Here is an 18,425-nt window from a genome sequence, read left to right as displayed (position 1 = left end):
ATAGGTATTTTCTTTGTGGTTACCATGAAGATTAAATATAATACCCAAAAGTTATAACAATCTATCTTAAATTGATATCAACTTAATTTCAATTGGACTAAAAAAACCTACTTTACAGCTCTTTCCCCCACTTTCATACTACTGATGTCAGAAATTATATTGTTATGTCATGTATCCTTTAACACAGATTTATAATTTGTCTTTTAAATCATGTAGAAAATAAAAAGTAGAATTATAAACCAAAATCACAATAATACTGTTTTTTTTGTATTTGTCCATGCACTTGCCTATACTTAAGAAGTTTATATTTTCATATGGCTTTCAGTTACTGTTAAGAGTTCTTTCATTTGAACTTGAAAGTCTCTCTCTAGGATTTCTTGTAGGGCATGTCTATGGTAATAACTCCTTCAGCTTGTGATTCTGGGGATGTCTTAATTCCTCTCTTATTTTTGAAGGACAGTTTTGCCTGATACAGAATTCTCATTTGATGGTTTTTTATTTTGGTGCTTTAAATATATCATCCCACTGCCTTCTGGCCTGTAAGGTTTCTGCTGAGAAACCCACTGATAATTATACTGGAGATCCCCTATATATTACAAGTCAATTTTTTCTTGCTACTTTAAAGATTACCTTGTCTTTGACTTTCGACAGTTTGATAATATGTCTTGGTGTGGGTCTCTTTAGGTGTATCCTATCTAGAGTTTGTTGAGCTTCTTTTGTTTACCCATGTCATTCCTCAAATTTGCAATCTTATTATTTCAGTCATTATTCAAAGAACTTCCGTCCTTTTCCCTCTCCTTTTGGAATACCTATAATGCACCTATTTGATAAGTCCCATTGGTTTCTTAGGCTACGTTCATTTTTCTTCACCATTTTTCTTTTTGGTCTTCAGATCTGTCTTCAGGTCCGTTGGCTCTTTTCTTCTGTCTGTTCTGTTGAACACTGTGGTGCTTTTTCAATTCAGTTATTGTATTTTTCAAGTCCAGAGTTCCTGTTTTTTTAAGAATAATTTCTACCTCTTTGTTGATATTCTCATTTTGTTCTTATATTGGGTTTCTGATTTCCTTTAGTTCTTTGTTTATGTTTCATTCAGCTCTTAAGAGTTAGAAGAGTTGTTTTGAAGTCTTTGTTTAGTAAGTCCTATGCCTATATTTCTTTAGGCATGGTTTCTAGAGATTTATTTTGTTCCTTGAAGTGGGCTATTTTCTTTGGATGCTTTATTTTTCTTGTTGGAAACTGGCCATTTGATAAGAGAGCCACTTCTCCCAGTCTTTGCAGACTGGTATGGAAAATATTCACTAATTAGCCAGGTGTCTCTTGAGCCTTGGGAGCAGCTTAAGCTTAAAATCTTCTTAGGTCATTTCTGGTTATGTGTCATGCATGTGTGTGTGTGTGTGTGCATGTGTGTGTGTGTGTGTAAGATTTCCCCTGTATATACAAATGCTTTTAGATGTCTCAAATTCCCAAAGAATCTTACCTCAGGTTCTCAGGGCCTTAATATTATATTGTATTCCTCTACCCATAATCTCATATCCATGTGTCTGCAGGTGCATGGTCCCACTGCAACTTTCATGCCATGAAGCTTTCCCACTGTCTTCCATAGCTTTTGCCAGTCTTGAGATTTGAGCTATACCATCCTCACCTAAGCACTGAGTCAGGTGAAACAGAAACCAGTCCCTCTGTCAGCCCACAGTTAAGAAAGGTGCAAAAGTTCTACACTGCTCCTTCCCGACTGTAGGAGGAAATGGAATTGGCTGCTTCCTCCTGGCTGTGCTGCACTAGAGGGTGAGGCAAGGATGAGTAGAAAGGCTACAAAATTTCCTGCCATTTTGAATATAGCTTCTTCTTGATTGGGAATTCACTTGGTTACTGTAGATTTTAACATTAAGTTAAAAATATTATATAGTGTCCATATGGCTAGGTTTTTATCAGTTACACATTTATTGCTATTTTCTAGGGTTTTTTTGGATTGGAGCCATGGAATCTAGTCTTTGTGATTTCTATTAAAACATATAGTCATTTAAAAATATGGTCTACAAACATTTGAAAGATTGGGTATTCCCAGTTGTTACCTGGTTTTACATATTTATTCAATTAAGCTAGATAACTTATTCAAATAATTTATGTACTTCCTCTTTGCCTACTTAATCTATTAATTTTTTTGAGAGAGATATAATAAGTTTTCCACCATTACTGTGGATCTGTCCACCTCCCATCATATTATAAGAGTTCTGGCTTTGTTATATAGTGACTATTACACTTTCCTCATGGCTTGTATCCCAATTTTGCTTTCCTTAATGGTTTTGCCTTGAATTATATTAATATTTTGATTGTTATTAATATTGTCACTCTTCTTTTGCTTTTTAAAATTATATATATTTATATATATATAATAATTGGAATAATCCTCAATCTCATTTTTCCTTTTTACTTTCTTTTTTTTAAAAGGGAATTTTAACTCACTCATATTTTTATTTTGCCTTATTTCTGACAGTTTATGTTATCTTTTGTATTTTCCATTATTCTTTCTTCCACCTCTCCCTATATACTCATATTTCCTATCATTTACTAAAATAATTACATTTTCTCAGTGCACTTTTAAAATTTCTTTTGGAAGTTCTGTTTGGATGTTTTATATCTGATTTCTCAAAGTAGACTTGAAGATCAATTTTGTCGTAATTGCCTTGGGTGGTTTTTTAAAAATTGTGGTAAAATATACATAAGATTTACCATTTAACCATTTTTAAATGTATAGTTCAGTGGCATTAAGAAACTTCACAATGTTTTGTAAACATGACCTTCATCTCTTTAACTTTGTCCTCATAACAAACTAAAGCTCTGTACCCATTAAACAGTGACTCCCCATTCCCCACCTCTTCCTGGCCCCTTGTAAACCACCATTGTACTTTCTATCTCTATGAATTTGGCTATTCCAGATACTTCATATAAGTGGAATCATAAAATCTCTGTCTTTCTGTATCTTATTTCAATTAGCACAATGTCTTAAAGGTTCATCCATGATGTAGCACATATCAGAATTTCATTTCTTATTTTTTGTATCTATGAGATGATGGATGTTAACTAGACTTACTATGATGATCATTTCCTAATAGAAGTAATTCAAGTCATTACATTGTATACCTTACATTTATACATTGCTCTATGCCCATTACAGCTCAATAAAACTGAAAGAAAAAAACAATTTAATTCCTTTTTAAGGCTGAGTACTTTGAACACAGGTGTGCAAATCTCTCTGAGTTTCCGCTTTCAATTCTTTGGTGTATACCCAGAGGTGGGATTGTGGGAGGATATGGCAATTTTATGGTTAATTTTCTGAAAACCACCATATTGTTTTCCACAGTAGCTACACCGTTTTATAATTTCCACCAGCAATGCACAAGAGTTCCAATTTTTCCATATCCTCACCATGACTTCTGTTTTCTATTTTTTAATAGTAGTTACCCTAATGGGTGTGAAGTGATATTTCTTTTTAGTTTTGCTTTGCATTTCCCTAATGATTAGTCATGTTGAGCATCTTTTCAAGTGCTTAATGGCCATTTTCTATCTTTTTGGAATAAATGTCCATTCAAGTCCTTTCTCCATTTTTGAGCTGGGTTGTTATTTTTTGGTTGTTGAGTTTTAGGATTTTTTAAAAATATATTCTAGATATTAATTCCTTACCACAAATGTGATTCGCAAATATTTTCTCCTATGCTGTAATGAATGTGATTCTCATTTCTTTGTTGTAATCTGTTTTGCTCTCTTTGTCTTTGTTTTATAAATAATTTTCTTTCCCTCTTACTCATTCTGGCATCTTTTCACCTTTTTCTTTCTCTTTGGAACTTAGAAATATCAAGATGTGTCTACGTATGTTTTATCTCCCACCCAACCATTATTTGTGTCCTAAAATAGTCATTCCTTTTATTTCCATATACATTTCCACTTTTAATCCTCTCTATTTTATTATTCAGACCTACTGAATTATTTTGGTAGTAGTTTTAATTTCTAAGAATTTCTGAGTTTTCTCTGCACTTTTTTTCATGGTATCCTATCTTATTTTATTTCTTTCAGGGTCTGTTTTTCACCTTTCTTTCACACTGCTAGTTTTATTAAAATATCTCTTAATTCTTAATTTTCCATTCATAATTACAAAAGAGGAACTGGGTGGATTGTATAGGAAAGCTGGCCTGGGTTTCCACACAGGTACACGGGTCTAGTAATTGTTTCCCCATTTTTGTGCTTGGGGAGACTACTTTAGATTTAGCCATACTTTATGCTCCAGTCCTAATGCCCAGTGTAGAAACTTTTTAGCAGTCAGATTCCCCACTTATAAAATTTATGAAATGATACTTTAAGCTTTGATCAAGGAGCACCCATTAAGGGGAAATGGAAGAGGAATGTGTTTTAGTGTTAAAACATTAATTAATTTTCCAGCAGGATGCACTCTGCTTTGCTCCCACATATCCTGTGGTTGCTGACCCTATGCTTGGAGTTTTCCTTTGCTCTTCTGCTAAGTTTGGATTGTGGCTTTTCTCTGCTGGTTTCTTGATCATACAGACTCTCTTTGCCTTCTGTCTTCTAGGAGTTTCTCAAAATTTCTGATCTACTAATAATGACCTTTTCTAATTTCCTGCAGTATTATGGGTTTATTCTTTCTTCCTAAATCAGTTCTGCTATAAGAATGGGATTTTGAGATGGATGGAAAATAAAGGCTATGACTGTTCTACCATTTAGATTTGTTAGTTCAAGGTTATCTTAATTAGAAGTTTTTTCCCTATTTTCTAATCACAACCATATCATAAGCAACCTAAAGTGTTCTGGAGCATTTTTAGATTAAAAATATTTGCAGGTCACTTTAAAGTTTGTATTATACCTGTCAATGGCTTGAAGATCATTGGCCGGATTCCAAGTAGGGTCAAATAATACAACAACATTGGCACCAACAAAATTGAGGCCTAGTCCACCAGCCCTAAAGGAACAGAAAAGAGCACATTAAAACAACAAACATAAATGTTGCTCTGTAACTCAATTTGACACAACTGAGCCATAAACAAATCAATTCAACATAATATTACATTAACATCATAAAAGGTGATTAAAATAAAATATGCCACAAATGAAAGAGTTATAGAATACTGTTTTTCTACCACTCTATCCCTAAAAATATGACATTTAGAGCCCATTTAAATAGATTGTGTTGGTTTTTACATTTTTTGGATACTCAAATACCTTAAGATTCTCCTAACATAATTTTAAAAAAACTGTATATTCCAGCTAAATGAAGTAATAAACACATTTTTAAAAAATCAGTCCAGGAGTAGAAAAGCTTTTCCTTATCCCTCCAAGTGTCAATAAAACCCTGGACGTCACACATAAAATAAACGTAAGACTCTGAAAGGCAGAGAATGCCAATTGGATAGGGACTACCACCTTAAGGAATGGTAAGGCAGTGAGTTCTCTGGCTTTCTTTTTGCCTAATATATCCCACACTGGGTCTGGAGAAGCCAGAGAACTGGAAATGCCAACAGCCACAGGCAAAAAAGCCCCAAGAAAAGTCATCTTCCTTTAGTCAGAGAACCAGGAAAGGTTTAGCGTTTTAAACAGAAAAACGTTAGATAATAACCAACATACACTTGCAAATACCACGGAAAAAACCTGTGGCCCCATCCCTTACCTGGTCAACAAAGGATGAATGAGGAAAATAGATTTCTGCTTTTGCCTGACTATAATGCAGTGCTTTTCAATACAACCCGGGTGGTGTCAGAGAAAACTGATTGAGGAGCTGGGACTTTCATTTCTGCTCAGCTATAACCAAGTCCCCTCTGTACAGTGTGTGGAGGCCATGCAGAAACAGTGATGAAGCACCTCATTCTCAGGTATCAACAGAGACCAAGTAAGAAATGTAGATTTCCACCTCTGCATGGCTGGCACAATAAAACATATTTAAAAATACAGAGAGAATCATAATATAATATCCAAATGTCTAGCATACAGTAAAAATTACTAGTCATACCACCATCTAGAAAAATCTCAACCTGACTGAGAAAACCATGAGACAGTAACACTGCAATGAGTCAGATGCTGGAATCACCTGACAGGAATTGTAATGCAGCCATAATAAAAATGCTCCAAAAAAGCAATTACAAATACTCTTGAAACAACTAAAAACAGAAAGTCTCAGCAAAGAGGATATAAAGAAGAACCAAATGAAATTTTTAGAACTGAAAAATAACTAGAGTTACAAAACTCGCTGGATGGACTCAGTAGTAGTACAGTGGAGATGACAGAGTACAGAATGAGTAAACACAAGAACAGGTGAATATTTTTTAGTCTATCTAAAGAACACAAAGAGACTGTACTGAAAAAGAAATGAACAGCGTCTTAGAGACTGAGGGACAATAACAAAAGAGCTAATACTCATATAATTATAGTCTCAGGAGAAAACAGAGGGTGAAACTGTAAAAGTATTTCAAGAAATATGGCTGAAAACTTCCCAAATCTGGGAAGACATACACTGACAGAGTCAAAAAGTTGTGTGATCTCCAAAAAGGATAAACTCAAAAGAAATCCATGCCTAGGCGCATCATAAGTAAACTTCTGAAAACAAAAGACAAAGTCTTGAAAGCAGGCAGACAAAAATGACATACTGCTTTTAATGGAACACCAATTTAAATGACAGTGGATTTCTCATCAGAAACCATGGAGGCCAGAAGGAAGTAGTATATTTTTCAAGTGCTGAACTGTTGATCTAGAATTCTATATCCAGCAAAAGTAGCCTTCAGGAATGAAAAGGAAATCATGACATTCTCAGATTAAGGAAAACTAAGGGAACTTGCAGCTGACAGATGTAAAGGGAAAATGAACAACTAAAAAGCCAACCAATATCAAGTCTTGTCAAATTTACCTCAAAGACGTTTTTCTCATGTGACCCTTCCCCATTCCTACTTCCACTGCCCTACTCCAAGCCCTTATTATATCATTCCCATATGTGTTACTCCACTGGCTTCCTGTATTCCCTTACCTCAGATCTTAAATCCATTTTCATATTATAAAAAATTATTTTAAGCACAGAATATAAAAAACTACATAATCCATTCCTCTGTTTACAATCTCTCAATCCTTACCTATCAGAGACCAACCCTCCAGGCCTCAATAATGAGGCCTACCACCTCTGCAGCTATATTCTTGGACTTGATCATATAGAACTACCAATATACTTAAGATGCCTTCATACACTGTTGGTAGTTTTCTTTGCTCACTTCTTTGCCTAATTTCTACTTATCCTTTAAGCATCACTCATGAAACATGGACTAAATATCCTTCCCCTTTGCTTCCTTCTACTCTGCATTTACTATACTGTTTTGAAACCATCCTTTTACATATTTTGTAACAACTCTTCGCTCTGTCCTACTTTTTTAGTTATAAACTTTAAAAGCTGGGGCTTAATCTTTTACATCTTTTCTTTTCTAGGATCTGTCACAGAATGTTCACTATCTCTTTAAGTTAACTAGTGATTCCTCCTAGTCATATATCGAGCTTTTCCCTCCATGTATGTTAAGTTCTAGCCATGTAAATTCTCCACTCGTTTTTGTACCTATGCTGTACTCTCTCCTTAAAAACCCCTTTACATAAACTGGTTTTTACTTTTCCTTCTTATATCTATAAAGGGTCAGTTTAAACATCACAAGCCTTCTATCTTTCTTGATATCTATTCTTTAAACGCTCATGGAACTTTAAGCATAACTGCAGTAAAGCATTTATTGTATTATAAACCCCACAATGGCAAAAAAAATAAAATTCTTGTTCTTTTTATCTCACATTAAGGGTCAATGAAAGCAACTGAGTTGAATAAAATAGTGCGAGATTGGTTAGACAACATAATAAAATAAATCAGTACAGGCAGATTTTAATAATAGGTATAAGATTCTAATGGCTTATTTGAAGAGTGGTTTAGAATCTCTCTTGGGGCGTATAACAAAAGAAATACCCTCATCTTTCTGAGTAAATTAAGATACAGTTTTCTGGACTAAGGGTAAGATAAATACAAAATGGTTTTTCTTAAGGGCCTTTCAGACTATGATTCATGGTACTGGAATATTTAGAGGTGCCTATATCATCTGGAAAAATTGACTTTTGGAGTACAGTACCCTAAATCCTTAGCTTAATATTATCAGAGAATAATTACAAAAGCATTACAGTTCAAAAAAGGTATCCTACAGTATGGGAGAACATATTCATAAATGACAGATCCGATAAAGGATTGACATCCAAAATATATAAAGAGCTCACACGCCTCAACAAACAAAAAGCAAATAATCCAATTAAAAAATGGGCAGAGGAGCTGAATAGACAGTTCTCTAAAGAAGAAATCCAGATGGCCAACAGGCACATGAAAAGATGCTCCACATCGCTAATCATCAGAGAAATGCAAATTAAAACCACAATGAGATATCACCTCACACCAGTAAGGATGGCCACCACCCAAAAGACAAACAACAACAAATGTTTGTGGGGTTGTGGAGAAAGGGGAACCCCCCTACACTGCTGGTGGGAATGTAAACTAGTTCAACCATTGTGGAAAGCAGTATGGAGGTTCCTCAGAATGCTCAAAATAGAAATACCATTTGACCCAGGAATTCCACTTCTAGGAATTTACCCTAAGAATGCAGCACTCCAGTTTGAAAAAGACAGATGCACCCCTATGTTTATCACTGCACTGTTTACAATAGCCAAGATATGGAAGCAACCTAAATGTCCATCAGTAGATGAATGGATAAAGAAGATGTGGTACATATACATAATAGAATATTACTCAGCCATAAGAAGAAAACAGATCCTACCATTCGCAAGAACATGGATGGAGCTATGGGTATTATGCTCAGTGAAATAAGCCAGGTGGAGAAGGACAAGTACCAAATGATTTCACTCATCTGTGGAGTATAAGAACAAAGGAAAACTGAAGGAACAAAACAGCAGCAGAATCACAGAACCCAAGAATGGACTAATAGTTACCAAAGGGAAAGGGACTGGGGATGATGGGTGGGAAGGGAGGGATAAAAGCGGGGAAAAAGAAAGAGAGCATTACGATTAGCATGTATAGTGCCTGGGGGACACGGGGAGGGCTGCGCAACACAGAGAAGACAAGTAGTGATTTTACAGCATCTTACTACGCAGACAGACAGTGACTATGAAGGGGTATATGGGGGGGACTTGGTGAACGGGGGAACCTAGTAAACATAATGTTCTTTCTGTAATTGTAGATTAATGATACCAAAAAAAAAAAAAAAGGCATTACAGTTCAAGTTACACATTTTGCTTAGAAAGCTGTTTCTAAGTCAATCAGTGTGTGATTCTGAGTGTCATGAAGAATGAAGTTGTGTCTAATAATCATGCTATAGGTCATCTTTTTGCCACTTAGATAGAAAGCCAAAAGTTTTATCTTCATTTTAACTTCATCTGTGAACAGGTGAATGACCTGTGAATATTCAGTGAACAGAAGTTACCCAAAGAAATATATTTTGGGCATTTTTTTATTAACATGAATCAATGGCTTTGCTAGATATATTTTTCTATCAACCAAACATATTAGAATACTGCTAATTCCTTTTGGAATGAAGTTACTTCTAAAGATATTTTTTCTAAAGATATTCTTTTAGCAAAACTGAATGTATATGATGTTTATCTACTGAGTTAACAATATCAACTTCCTGTATAGCTTATTATATTTTACCTAATGGTAAGTGTTATTTTCCCATGTTTTGAATTTCCTATATTTAATAATTATTATATGATCTAATGATTTTTTGTATTTTTTAAAAGGAAGGCAAAATCAGAATCCAAGAATAAATGATTTTGTTTTCTTCAACACATTCCAATAAAGTTCCAAAGCCTTTCTCTGAGACTTTATCTTTCCGAGTTTCCCTTTTCAAATGCCTAGACTATCACATAACTCAACTCACATTTAGATAATGCTTTACACCAGCTGCTAATCACTCAGGGAGAGAAGTTAATATTCTACTGTTTCTATCAAAATAGAAATTAACATTTATTGAGCACCTACTTAAATTATTTCCATATATCCTAATATTTCATTTCCAAGACAGCTCTATAAGCTATCATCTTCATTTTACAAATGAGGAAATTGATAATCTGAAAAAGATGATTCTCTGTTTGATGATAATGTAACTCAGAATCTTAAACATTCAAACCTGTTACCCTGTTCTCATATGGCTAAAACAAAAGCTTACAACTTAAGCAATAAAATAAAATATAGCCCTTTTCAAAGTGAGGACTGGTATTTGAGACAGAACCAAAATGAGCATACAGTCTTTTCATTCCTATGTCCTCCACATTTCATTCTTGTGTCAAATAAATACAGCAAAAGTCTACTTTAACCATATCTTAATGTTCCAAAAAAGATGCCTTCAAAAAACTGTTTATTGTTATGTGTTAACTGCTATAAAGAGTCAAATGAAGTATTCATTTAAAGAATGCTTCTAAGGAAACTTAATAAATGTCCATGGATAGAAAGGCTCAATATCATAAAAATTCCAACTTTTCTCAATGTCATTTATAAATTCAAGGAGTCCAGTAAAAATTTCAACCCAAGAAAAAATTCCAGCTAACCCTTCTTTAATTAACTGAATAAGATGATTATGGAAGTCTAAACTTTAAGGTGTTAATGTTCCAGAAGAAAGATAATTCAGAGACCAAAGAGCTTAGAAAGCAAGAATAATTTTAGACTAAAAATTATTTCAAGTAAAATAATAAGAGTGGAAAATGACATTTTTCACAATATAGAACAAAAGGATAAAAAGGTAAAATATGAAAAAAAAGTTCAGAGATTTAAAGAATCAATATAGGAACTCTAAAATCTGACAACCCAGCATGCAAGAGAGACATACTGGAGAAAATGGAAGGGAAGCCCTTGTCAAAGAACTAACCAAAGAGGACTTTCTAGAGTTGAAGAAGACTGCAAGCCTTGAGACTGCCCAGCACAATAAATGAATAAATACCCACATCAAGACTCAAATATCACTGCAAAACTTCAGCATACGGCAGATGAAGAGATCCTCTTGTGAATTCCCAAAGAGGAATGAAAATCAGATAGGCATTAGACATCTATTCACCAATATCAAATTCCAGAAAACAATGCTTTGATACCATCAAAGATATAAGAGGAGATTACTTCCAATCTAGAATTCTATAGTTGGCCAAAGTAGCAACTGAGCGAGAGGGCAAACAGAACACATTTTCTGATATTCAAAGAAACTTTCTGCATGTCCTGGCTTACAAAATTACCTGAAGATATTCTCCAGTAAAACAAGGGGCAAACCAAGAATAAAGATGGTATGAAATCTGGGAAAAATGGATCTCAGAAAAGTGAAAGAAGACTTAAAGATAGCAGTTCGCTATCAGGTCTAGAGAACAGCCAGTCCAGATTGAAAAGAGTACAGAAGCCTTTAGAAGGAGGTTCTTCAGGATACAGAGGGTTTAATGGAGGAGAAAGTGTAAGTATGAATTAGTAATATATTGAAAATTATTATTATAAAAGACAAAAAAAACCCTGAGTAAGAAGTCATGATTGACTTAAATCTTTCTTAAAGTATGCACATGCTTTAAAAGGTTTTAATGAGAGATTCATAAATAGGTGTTAGAACTGATGTAACTTTTGTAAAACCTATAAATATGGAGCTGCTCAGGTTGAGACCAGACAGAGATGGAGGAGGTAAATGCCCAGCCCACCAGGCACAGCGGTCTCCCTAGGGCTCCTTGAGTAAAGTCTGAAAACCATTGCTACAATGATTCTCAGTTATTCAATTAATAACCTGATAATTCAATTGAGTCTAATCATTCTGACCACAAGACCTGAGTCAAAACACTACCACAGAAAATTCCTAGGAGGAAACGTCCTTTTTTGGATTGTTATCTTTATAAACCCATACATATAAGGAGAATTCAGAGAGAACAGAATTAAGAGGAAAGGTTAGGTAAAACTCAAGACACTGTTATTTCAGTCATAATTAATTAATTCTTCCTGATTCTCCTTAAAGCCAAATAAAACAAAGCAATATAAGCATAACCACTGAAAATTAATCCCGTAATAGTTTAAAAATTACCCCATATCTTGAAAGCAGTTAAATAAAAATCAAGTTATCACATTTTATTTTCTTACATTGTGGAGACAAGGCAAATGTTAACATCTTGCGTTCTGTTGAACTCTTTCACGATCCTGAGCCTTTCCTCTGACTTTGTACTTCCATCGAGCCGCCGGTAATCAAGCCCAGATGCCATACAATACTGCTGCAACACATCGAGCACCTGGAGGAGAGGCACAGAGGGCGCGGGGGCAACGTCACGGTTCTCGTACAGGTAGAGAGGCGGCATTTATTGAGTGTTAGGTACTGCTGCTCACAGCCTTTCTTTTAATTACAAGAGCAACAGGTATTTCTCTGACTTCCAACCCATTCATGTATTTCTTCCCACTATCCTGCAACTGACTTTAACATTCAGTAAACTTTGTTTTTAAAAAACTGAATTTTAAGATCCTTCAATTTTTTTTTACTAAACCCGAACAAAAATTATTGGCAAATCATTCATAAATATATTTCATTATTTGTCCTGTTTTCCATATTTTAAAATCTCTTAAATGCCTAGAGAACATTTTAATTAAAAACAAACATCAACAGAGATTTAAAAATCTATTCTTTGAGTTTACTATTAACAGTTACCCTGATATAACTGAGATTTAAGCATCTGTTTTAAAAGCTGCTTACCTCACTACCATTTCCTACACAGCATGTTTAAGACAAAAAAATGTGGCTGGAGGCTGTCATGTGTCTTAGGCTTTATACCTCAGGAGTCAGGGCTGGGCCATCAAGAACACACTTCACGTGAGACTCACCTTGGTGGAAAAGGAGAAAAGAAGAACTTTATCTTTGTTTTTCCTGCAATGATTTAAAAGCTGCTGAAGGACCTGGAAATGAACCACAGAATATCAGTGAACCAGTTCCAACTAAAAGTATACTTTATACATAATAAACATCACTGGAGAATTTCTTAAAAATTATTTTTATACAATATAGCCTTAGTTGTCTATCCTAATTCCTTTCATTTTGCCGAGTTAGAGAAGTAAAGTATTAGATGTTACATGAAATGTTACTCATCATCATATTGTCAAAAATGAGGTAAAGTTCCCAAAGACTTTTATTTCATCTCATCTGGTTTTAATAAAAAGGAAGCATTTATATTATGGGATATATTTAAATAGATTAATTTAATTTCCCAAATACACTTTCTTTATACCTACAATATGTTCAGAAGCTAAATTACAGAGCACCATTCCTTTTAGGAAGTGCTTGAATTTTCTCTAGGTAAATGTAATGAAATGTGTTTTGATAGATACATGTTCTAAAAGTCTTTATATTTACCTGTTGAAAATAGTCAGATATACATTTCTCATTTTCTCCCCTCCATTCCTCTATTTACAGTAAGCCCTGACTTTCAGATTTGATTTTGACCTCAAAATGCCAATAATTTGCCCCCCCACACAGTACTTCTGTGGGAAACAAATAATCCAAAGCTTGTGTATAACAGTAATACTATTATTCTTAAAATAGGCATTTTCATGTCTGGCAATGACAGCTCCAGAACATTGGAAAGCGATCTACAAAGGAAAGAAAGGAATTCTCTTTAGTAAGCCTGAGGTTTTTCTGAACTATGCAATAAACAAGCAATTTTATTTACTCCATGACAAGCATTAAAACTTTTAAGTTAAAAACTTATGCTCAAAAAAAAATTATGCTCAGTATAACACTCTTAATAGTTGAGCAAGAAAAGATATTGTACTAACTCTGACCCCTACCCACCAAAGCCTCAAAAAAAGCTATGAAGTTAAAAAAAAATCTATTCAGATAACAAATCAGATGGTGACTACAAATGTCACAGATCTGGTAAACATTATTTTAATACTTGAATAACATAAACTGAGATTTGCATTAATTTACTTCTTTGTAAAATAATGGATTCTGTATAAAAGTATGTGCACTTAAATTTTACATAAGACATTAACTTTTTAAAATTTAGGTACTTTATTTTTTAGAGCAATTTTAGATTTTCAGAGGAACTGAGTAGAATATACAGGGAACTCTCTCCCTCTCTGCCCTCCCATCTTCACCCCTCCCCTGCACACAAATTTCCCTTATTATTAACATCCTGCTTTAGGGTGGTGCATTTGGAACTGCTGACAAACGAATACTGACAAATTATTATTAACGGAAGTCCACAGTTTACACAGGAGTTCACTCATTGTATTGTACAATTCTATAGGTTTTGACATATAATGACGTGTATCCACCATTACAGTATTATACAGGATAGTTTCACTGCCCTAAAAATTCCTGGAGCTCCATCTGTTCATCCATGCCTGCAAACCCCTGGCAACCACTGATCATTTTACTTTCTCTGTAGTTTTGTCTTCTCTATAATGTCATATAGTCAGAATCATACAATGTTTAGCCTCCTCAGATTGGCTTCTTCCACTCAGCAATATGCATTTAAGGTGCCCCCGTGCCTTTTTGTAGCTTGAAAGCTCATTCTTTCTACTGTTGAATAACTTCCATTGTCTGGATACATCACAGTTTATTCACCTACCAAAGGACATCTTGGTTGCTTCCAAATTTTGGCAATTATGAATAAAATGTTATAAATATCTGTGTGCAGGTGCTTGTGTAGATGCAAGCTTTTAGCTCATTTGGGTAAACATCAATGAGAACAATTGTTGGATTCCATGATAACAGTGTGTTTAACTTAGACATTGCCACACATAAATGGAAAGATACTGCACACTCACAGATTGGAATAATTAATATTATTAAAATGTCTATAGTGCTCCCAATCCCTACCAAAATTACAACTGTATTTGTTACAGAAAACAACAAATAATCATAAAATTTGTATGGGACCACAAAAGACTCAAAAAGCCAGAGCAATCTTGAGAACAGAGCTGGGGGCATACTTACTTGTTTCAAACTGTATTACAAAGCTATGGGAATCAAAACAGTATGGCACTGGCATAAATAAAGACACAGAGATTAGTGGAACAAAAATAGAAAGCCAGAAATAAACCCACACATATATGGTCAAATAATTATAACAAAGGAACCAAGAATACATAATGGGGAAGGACAGTCTCTTCAATAAGTGATGTTAGGAAAACTGGACAATCACATGCAAAAGAATGAAACTGATCTCAAAAGGATATGTGCACTCCCATGTTCACTGCAGCTTTCTTTACAACAGCTGAGATGTGTAAACAACATGTAAATGCCTCTCAACAGGTAAACGGATAAAGAGAATGTGGTGTGAGTGTGTGTGTGTATACATGTGTCTATGTAAAGCTTATTATTCCTTTTTTTATTGAAAAAGAAAATCCTGTCATTTGTGACAACAGAGCTAGGTCTTAAGGGTGTTACGCTAAATGAAGTAAGTCAGAGAAAGACAAACACTGCATGATTGCACTTAGATGTGGAACCTAAAAAAAAAGAAACTCATAGGTACAGAGAACTGGTTGGTGGTTGCCAGAAGCAAGGAGTGGGAGGCAGGCAAAAATGGGTGAAGGTAGTCAAAAGGTACAAATTTCCAGTTACTAGATAAGTAAGTCCTGGGGATGTAATGAGCACCCTGGTGACTATAGTTAACAATGTTGTATTGTATATTTTAAAGTTGTTAAGAGAGTAGATCTTAAAAGTTTCTATCATAAGAAAACAATTGAACTATGTGAGGTGACAGATGTTTTCCAAACTCACTGTGGTGATCGTTTCACAGTATACACACATATCAAATCCTTATATACACATATATCAAAACCTGAAACTAATATGTTATATGTGAGCTGTATCTCAATAAAAAAACACACACATGTTTTTCAGGTAATCTTCCTAGCTTTTATTTTATTTCTTTGAACTTAGAGGACAAATCAAATCAAACTATGGTGAGCTTATGTTGATTAACTGCTAAAAATATTTCCAGGTTTTTAAGAAAAAACAAAAACAAAAACAACTGATTACTTTGAATTACTTCCTTTTTGTTTCTTTTTTTGCCAAAAGAAATAACTTTTTTCCTTAATTAAAACATAAAGTTGGGAATTGTTCTATAAAAATCACTGAATCCATAAATAAAGATTCTTGATCACTGTTAAGGGGTTAAACGACAAATTCTGTGGCAAAGAGGCTGAAAGCTATCAGTGTTTCATCCAGGGGTCACCGAATGCCCAGAGGCCTGGGTCATGGTTGGAGCACCTAGCCTCACTTTCACAGCCCTCCTTGCCAGCACCTATAGGTCAGTTTCCCTGTCTCAGATGAGATTAAGCAATTCACAGTCCAGGTCAGCAAGTAAAAACAAGAGACAGAAAACTCAGTCTAGACATAAGAGGCACTGTCCACCTTGAACTCCTTGAAGTTCCTTTCTGTAATTCTAAGCTACAGCCTGTCCTCACCCTTCTACCTGGCAGTAGCATTTATACGTCTGCTGATGATCTCCTTAAACGTTTGCAGGCAAGCTATTACATATGTGGTAACAGCATACATTTGTTATTAGGGCATGTTAAGATGGCATGTATCTAGTACACTAATAAGGAAACGCTGAGGAACGTTTGCTTTAACGACTGCTAATTGAGAACCTGCTGTCGCAGCACACACAGCTACTAAATGCTAGTACAATTCTGCCAGCTGTTGGTGCTGCCATCTCTTCCGAATGATCAGGCATCTGTTCTGGTTAGCTGGTGCCCCATCCTACCTGATAAATATTTTGTGTATCATCCTTGTGTGTATGCAACCTGAAAGAAGAGCACTTACTTTCATTTTTCCACTGTATTTGGGGTCAGAAAGTGTTTCAAAGGTTGCATCTTTACTTTTCTGCACAAAATCTGGGAATCTGGAAAATACCTGATCACATATCCTTTTAATAATTGTTTCCTTAAGGGAAAAAGGTAGAAGAAAAGAAATTTCAACTTAACACATTTAAACATCTATGAATTGAGATTGTTTATGAAAAAATTCTTTTTAGAAGGAATGTTACTACTTTGAGAATTTTACCTCCTCTATGCCAGACTAATAATCAGATTAATAATACAGAAGACCTTAAAATGACGTTCACATATGGGTTTGATGAGTTCTACAGTAATGATATGGCTACAGATTTTATCATTATGTCTTTAAAAACTTCCCAAACAAGGAAATGAACGCTTCCCAAAGAGCAAATAGTACAATTGAAGAACAATATTAAATTCTTATTAGATTTAAAAATTACATTTAAACAGCATCAGATTATTACACAAAAATATAGAATAAAAAAGCTTTAAAGATGTTCTTTTTCATGTATGTTGTGCTCCAGAATAAAACACAATTGAAATGACCAAAATAAATGATCATGTTATGCCTCAACTTTGAAATTACAGATTTTTGTCATTTTGGGAAACACTCCTAATATTTAATATACAGATTATTATAAATCCTTATTTTAATCCAGCAGATTAGATAAATGCAATCAGACACATTATTAGTAGACATGAGATTGACTTGTCAAATATCTCACTTAGTAATTACAGCAAAAGATGTTAGGAAAATAAATATTTGAACATTATCTGAGGCATAAATAAGTTATTTTAATTTAAGCTTAAGTTTCTCATTTTGACTAAAAAAATTAAGTGCATATACTTCTTTGATACCTCAATTAAAAAACAAGCCAGTCAGTTTCCTCTTAAATCTCACACAAACATACCATAAGGATATTTGGCTAAGACATTTTATGCCAAATATAAAATACTTATACCAAATAGCACCACAAAGCAATTCAAACAGCCAGCACAGACCTGCTGTTTGGACGAGCCGGCAGCCTGCAGCAGAGCGACGTGGTTCGCTACCTTCTGAAGGACGGCAAGGTAACTGAAATACAGGGTTTTCACTGTTTCACCATGGGAATTAGTCTGTAACCAGAAAAACACTGAAAATAAAACAAGCAAGGGACAAAAATGGCTATGTAACTACTTATATCACAAAATATATCACTGACAATAATATTTATTATCTGGTTACTATTGGCACAATACATTCTGAGAATATGACGGTCAACTGTTACCCAAAATATCCATGAATCACTAACATGGAATTATAGTTTTGGTGAATCAAAATAGTGATGTTTTTAATAAAAGAGGGAGAAAGTCCTCATCCAGAAAGTATGTATCCTCATGATAACACAGAGACAGAAAATGCTGCTGAAAGAGATTCCTGGTAATAAAACCATGGTATGGTGTCATGTCATAAGGACCCCCGTAACTCTCATTTACATGCCGAGATTTCCCAGGAAACTGTACTATTATAAAAAAGTGAAGTAGTTAAAAACAGAAAAATAAATGAGAGGTGGAATAA

At 34.5% G+C, this 18,425-nt stretch overlaps 1 protein-coding gene across 11 annotated transcripts in view; it reads right to left on the bottom strand.

Moving 5' to 3' along the window:
* ERCC6L2 (ERCC excision repair 6 like 2) overlaps positions 1-18,425 on the bottom strand; it is a 216,916-nt gene that overhangs the window by 110,141 nt on the left and 88,350 nt on the right. For 10 of the 11 annotated variants that reach the window (XM_036991135.2, XM_036991134.2, XM_073228784.1 and 7 more), the window contains exons 8-12: positions 17,870-17,983; positions 16,854-16,973; positions 12,905-12,976; positions 12,176-12,321; positions 4,874-4,969 (exon numbers count right to left, since the gene is read on the bottom strand). In XM_036991135.2, coding sequence (XP_036847030.2) covers positions 4,874-4,969; positions 12,176-12,321; positions 12,905-12,976; positions 16,854-16,973; positions 17,870-17,983 — 548 coding nt within the window. The remainder of the gene's footprint in view (positions 1-4,873; positions 4,970-12,175; positions 12,322-12,904; positions 12,977-16,853; positions 16,974-17,869; positions 17,984-18,425) is intronic. The other variant, XM_036991136.2, reaches the window with a different exon arrangement.

The sequence above is a fragment of the Manis javanica genome, chromosome 2 (genome assembly GCF_040802235.1).
Source record: "Manis javanica isolate MJ-LG chromosome 2, MJ_LKY, whole genome shotgun sequence".
Taxonomy (NCBI): Eukaryota; Metazoa; Chordata; class Mammalia; order Pholidota; family Manidae; genus Manis; species Manis javanica.
The sequence above is the reverse complement of the archived record's forward strand: the minus strand, read 5'-3'. Positions and strand labels throughout refer to the sequence as shown.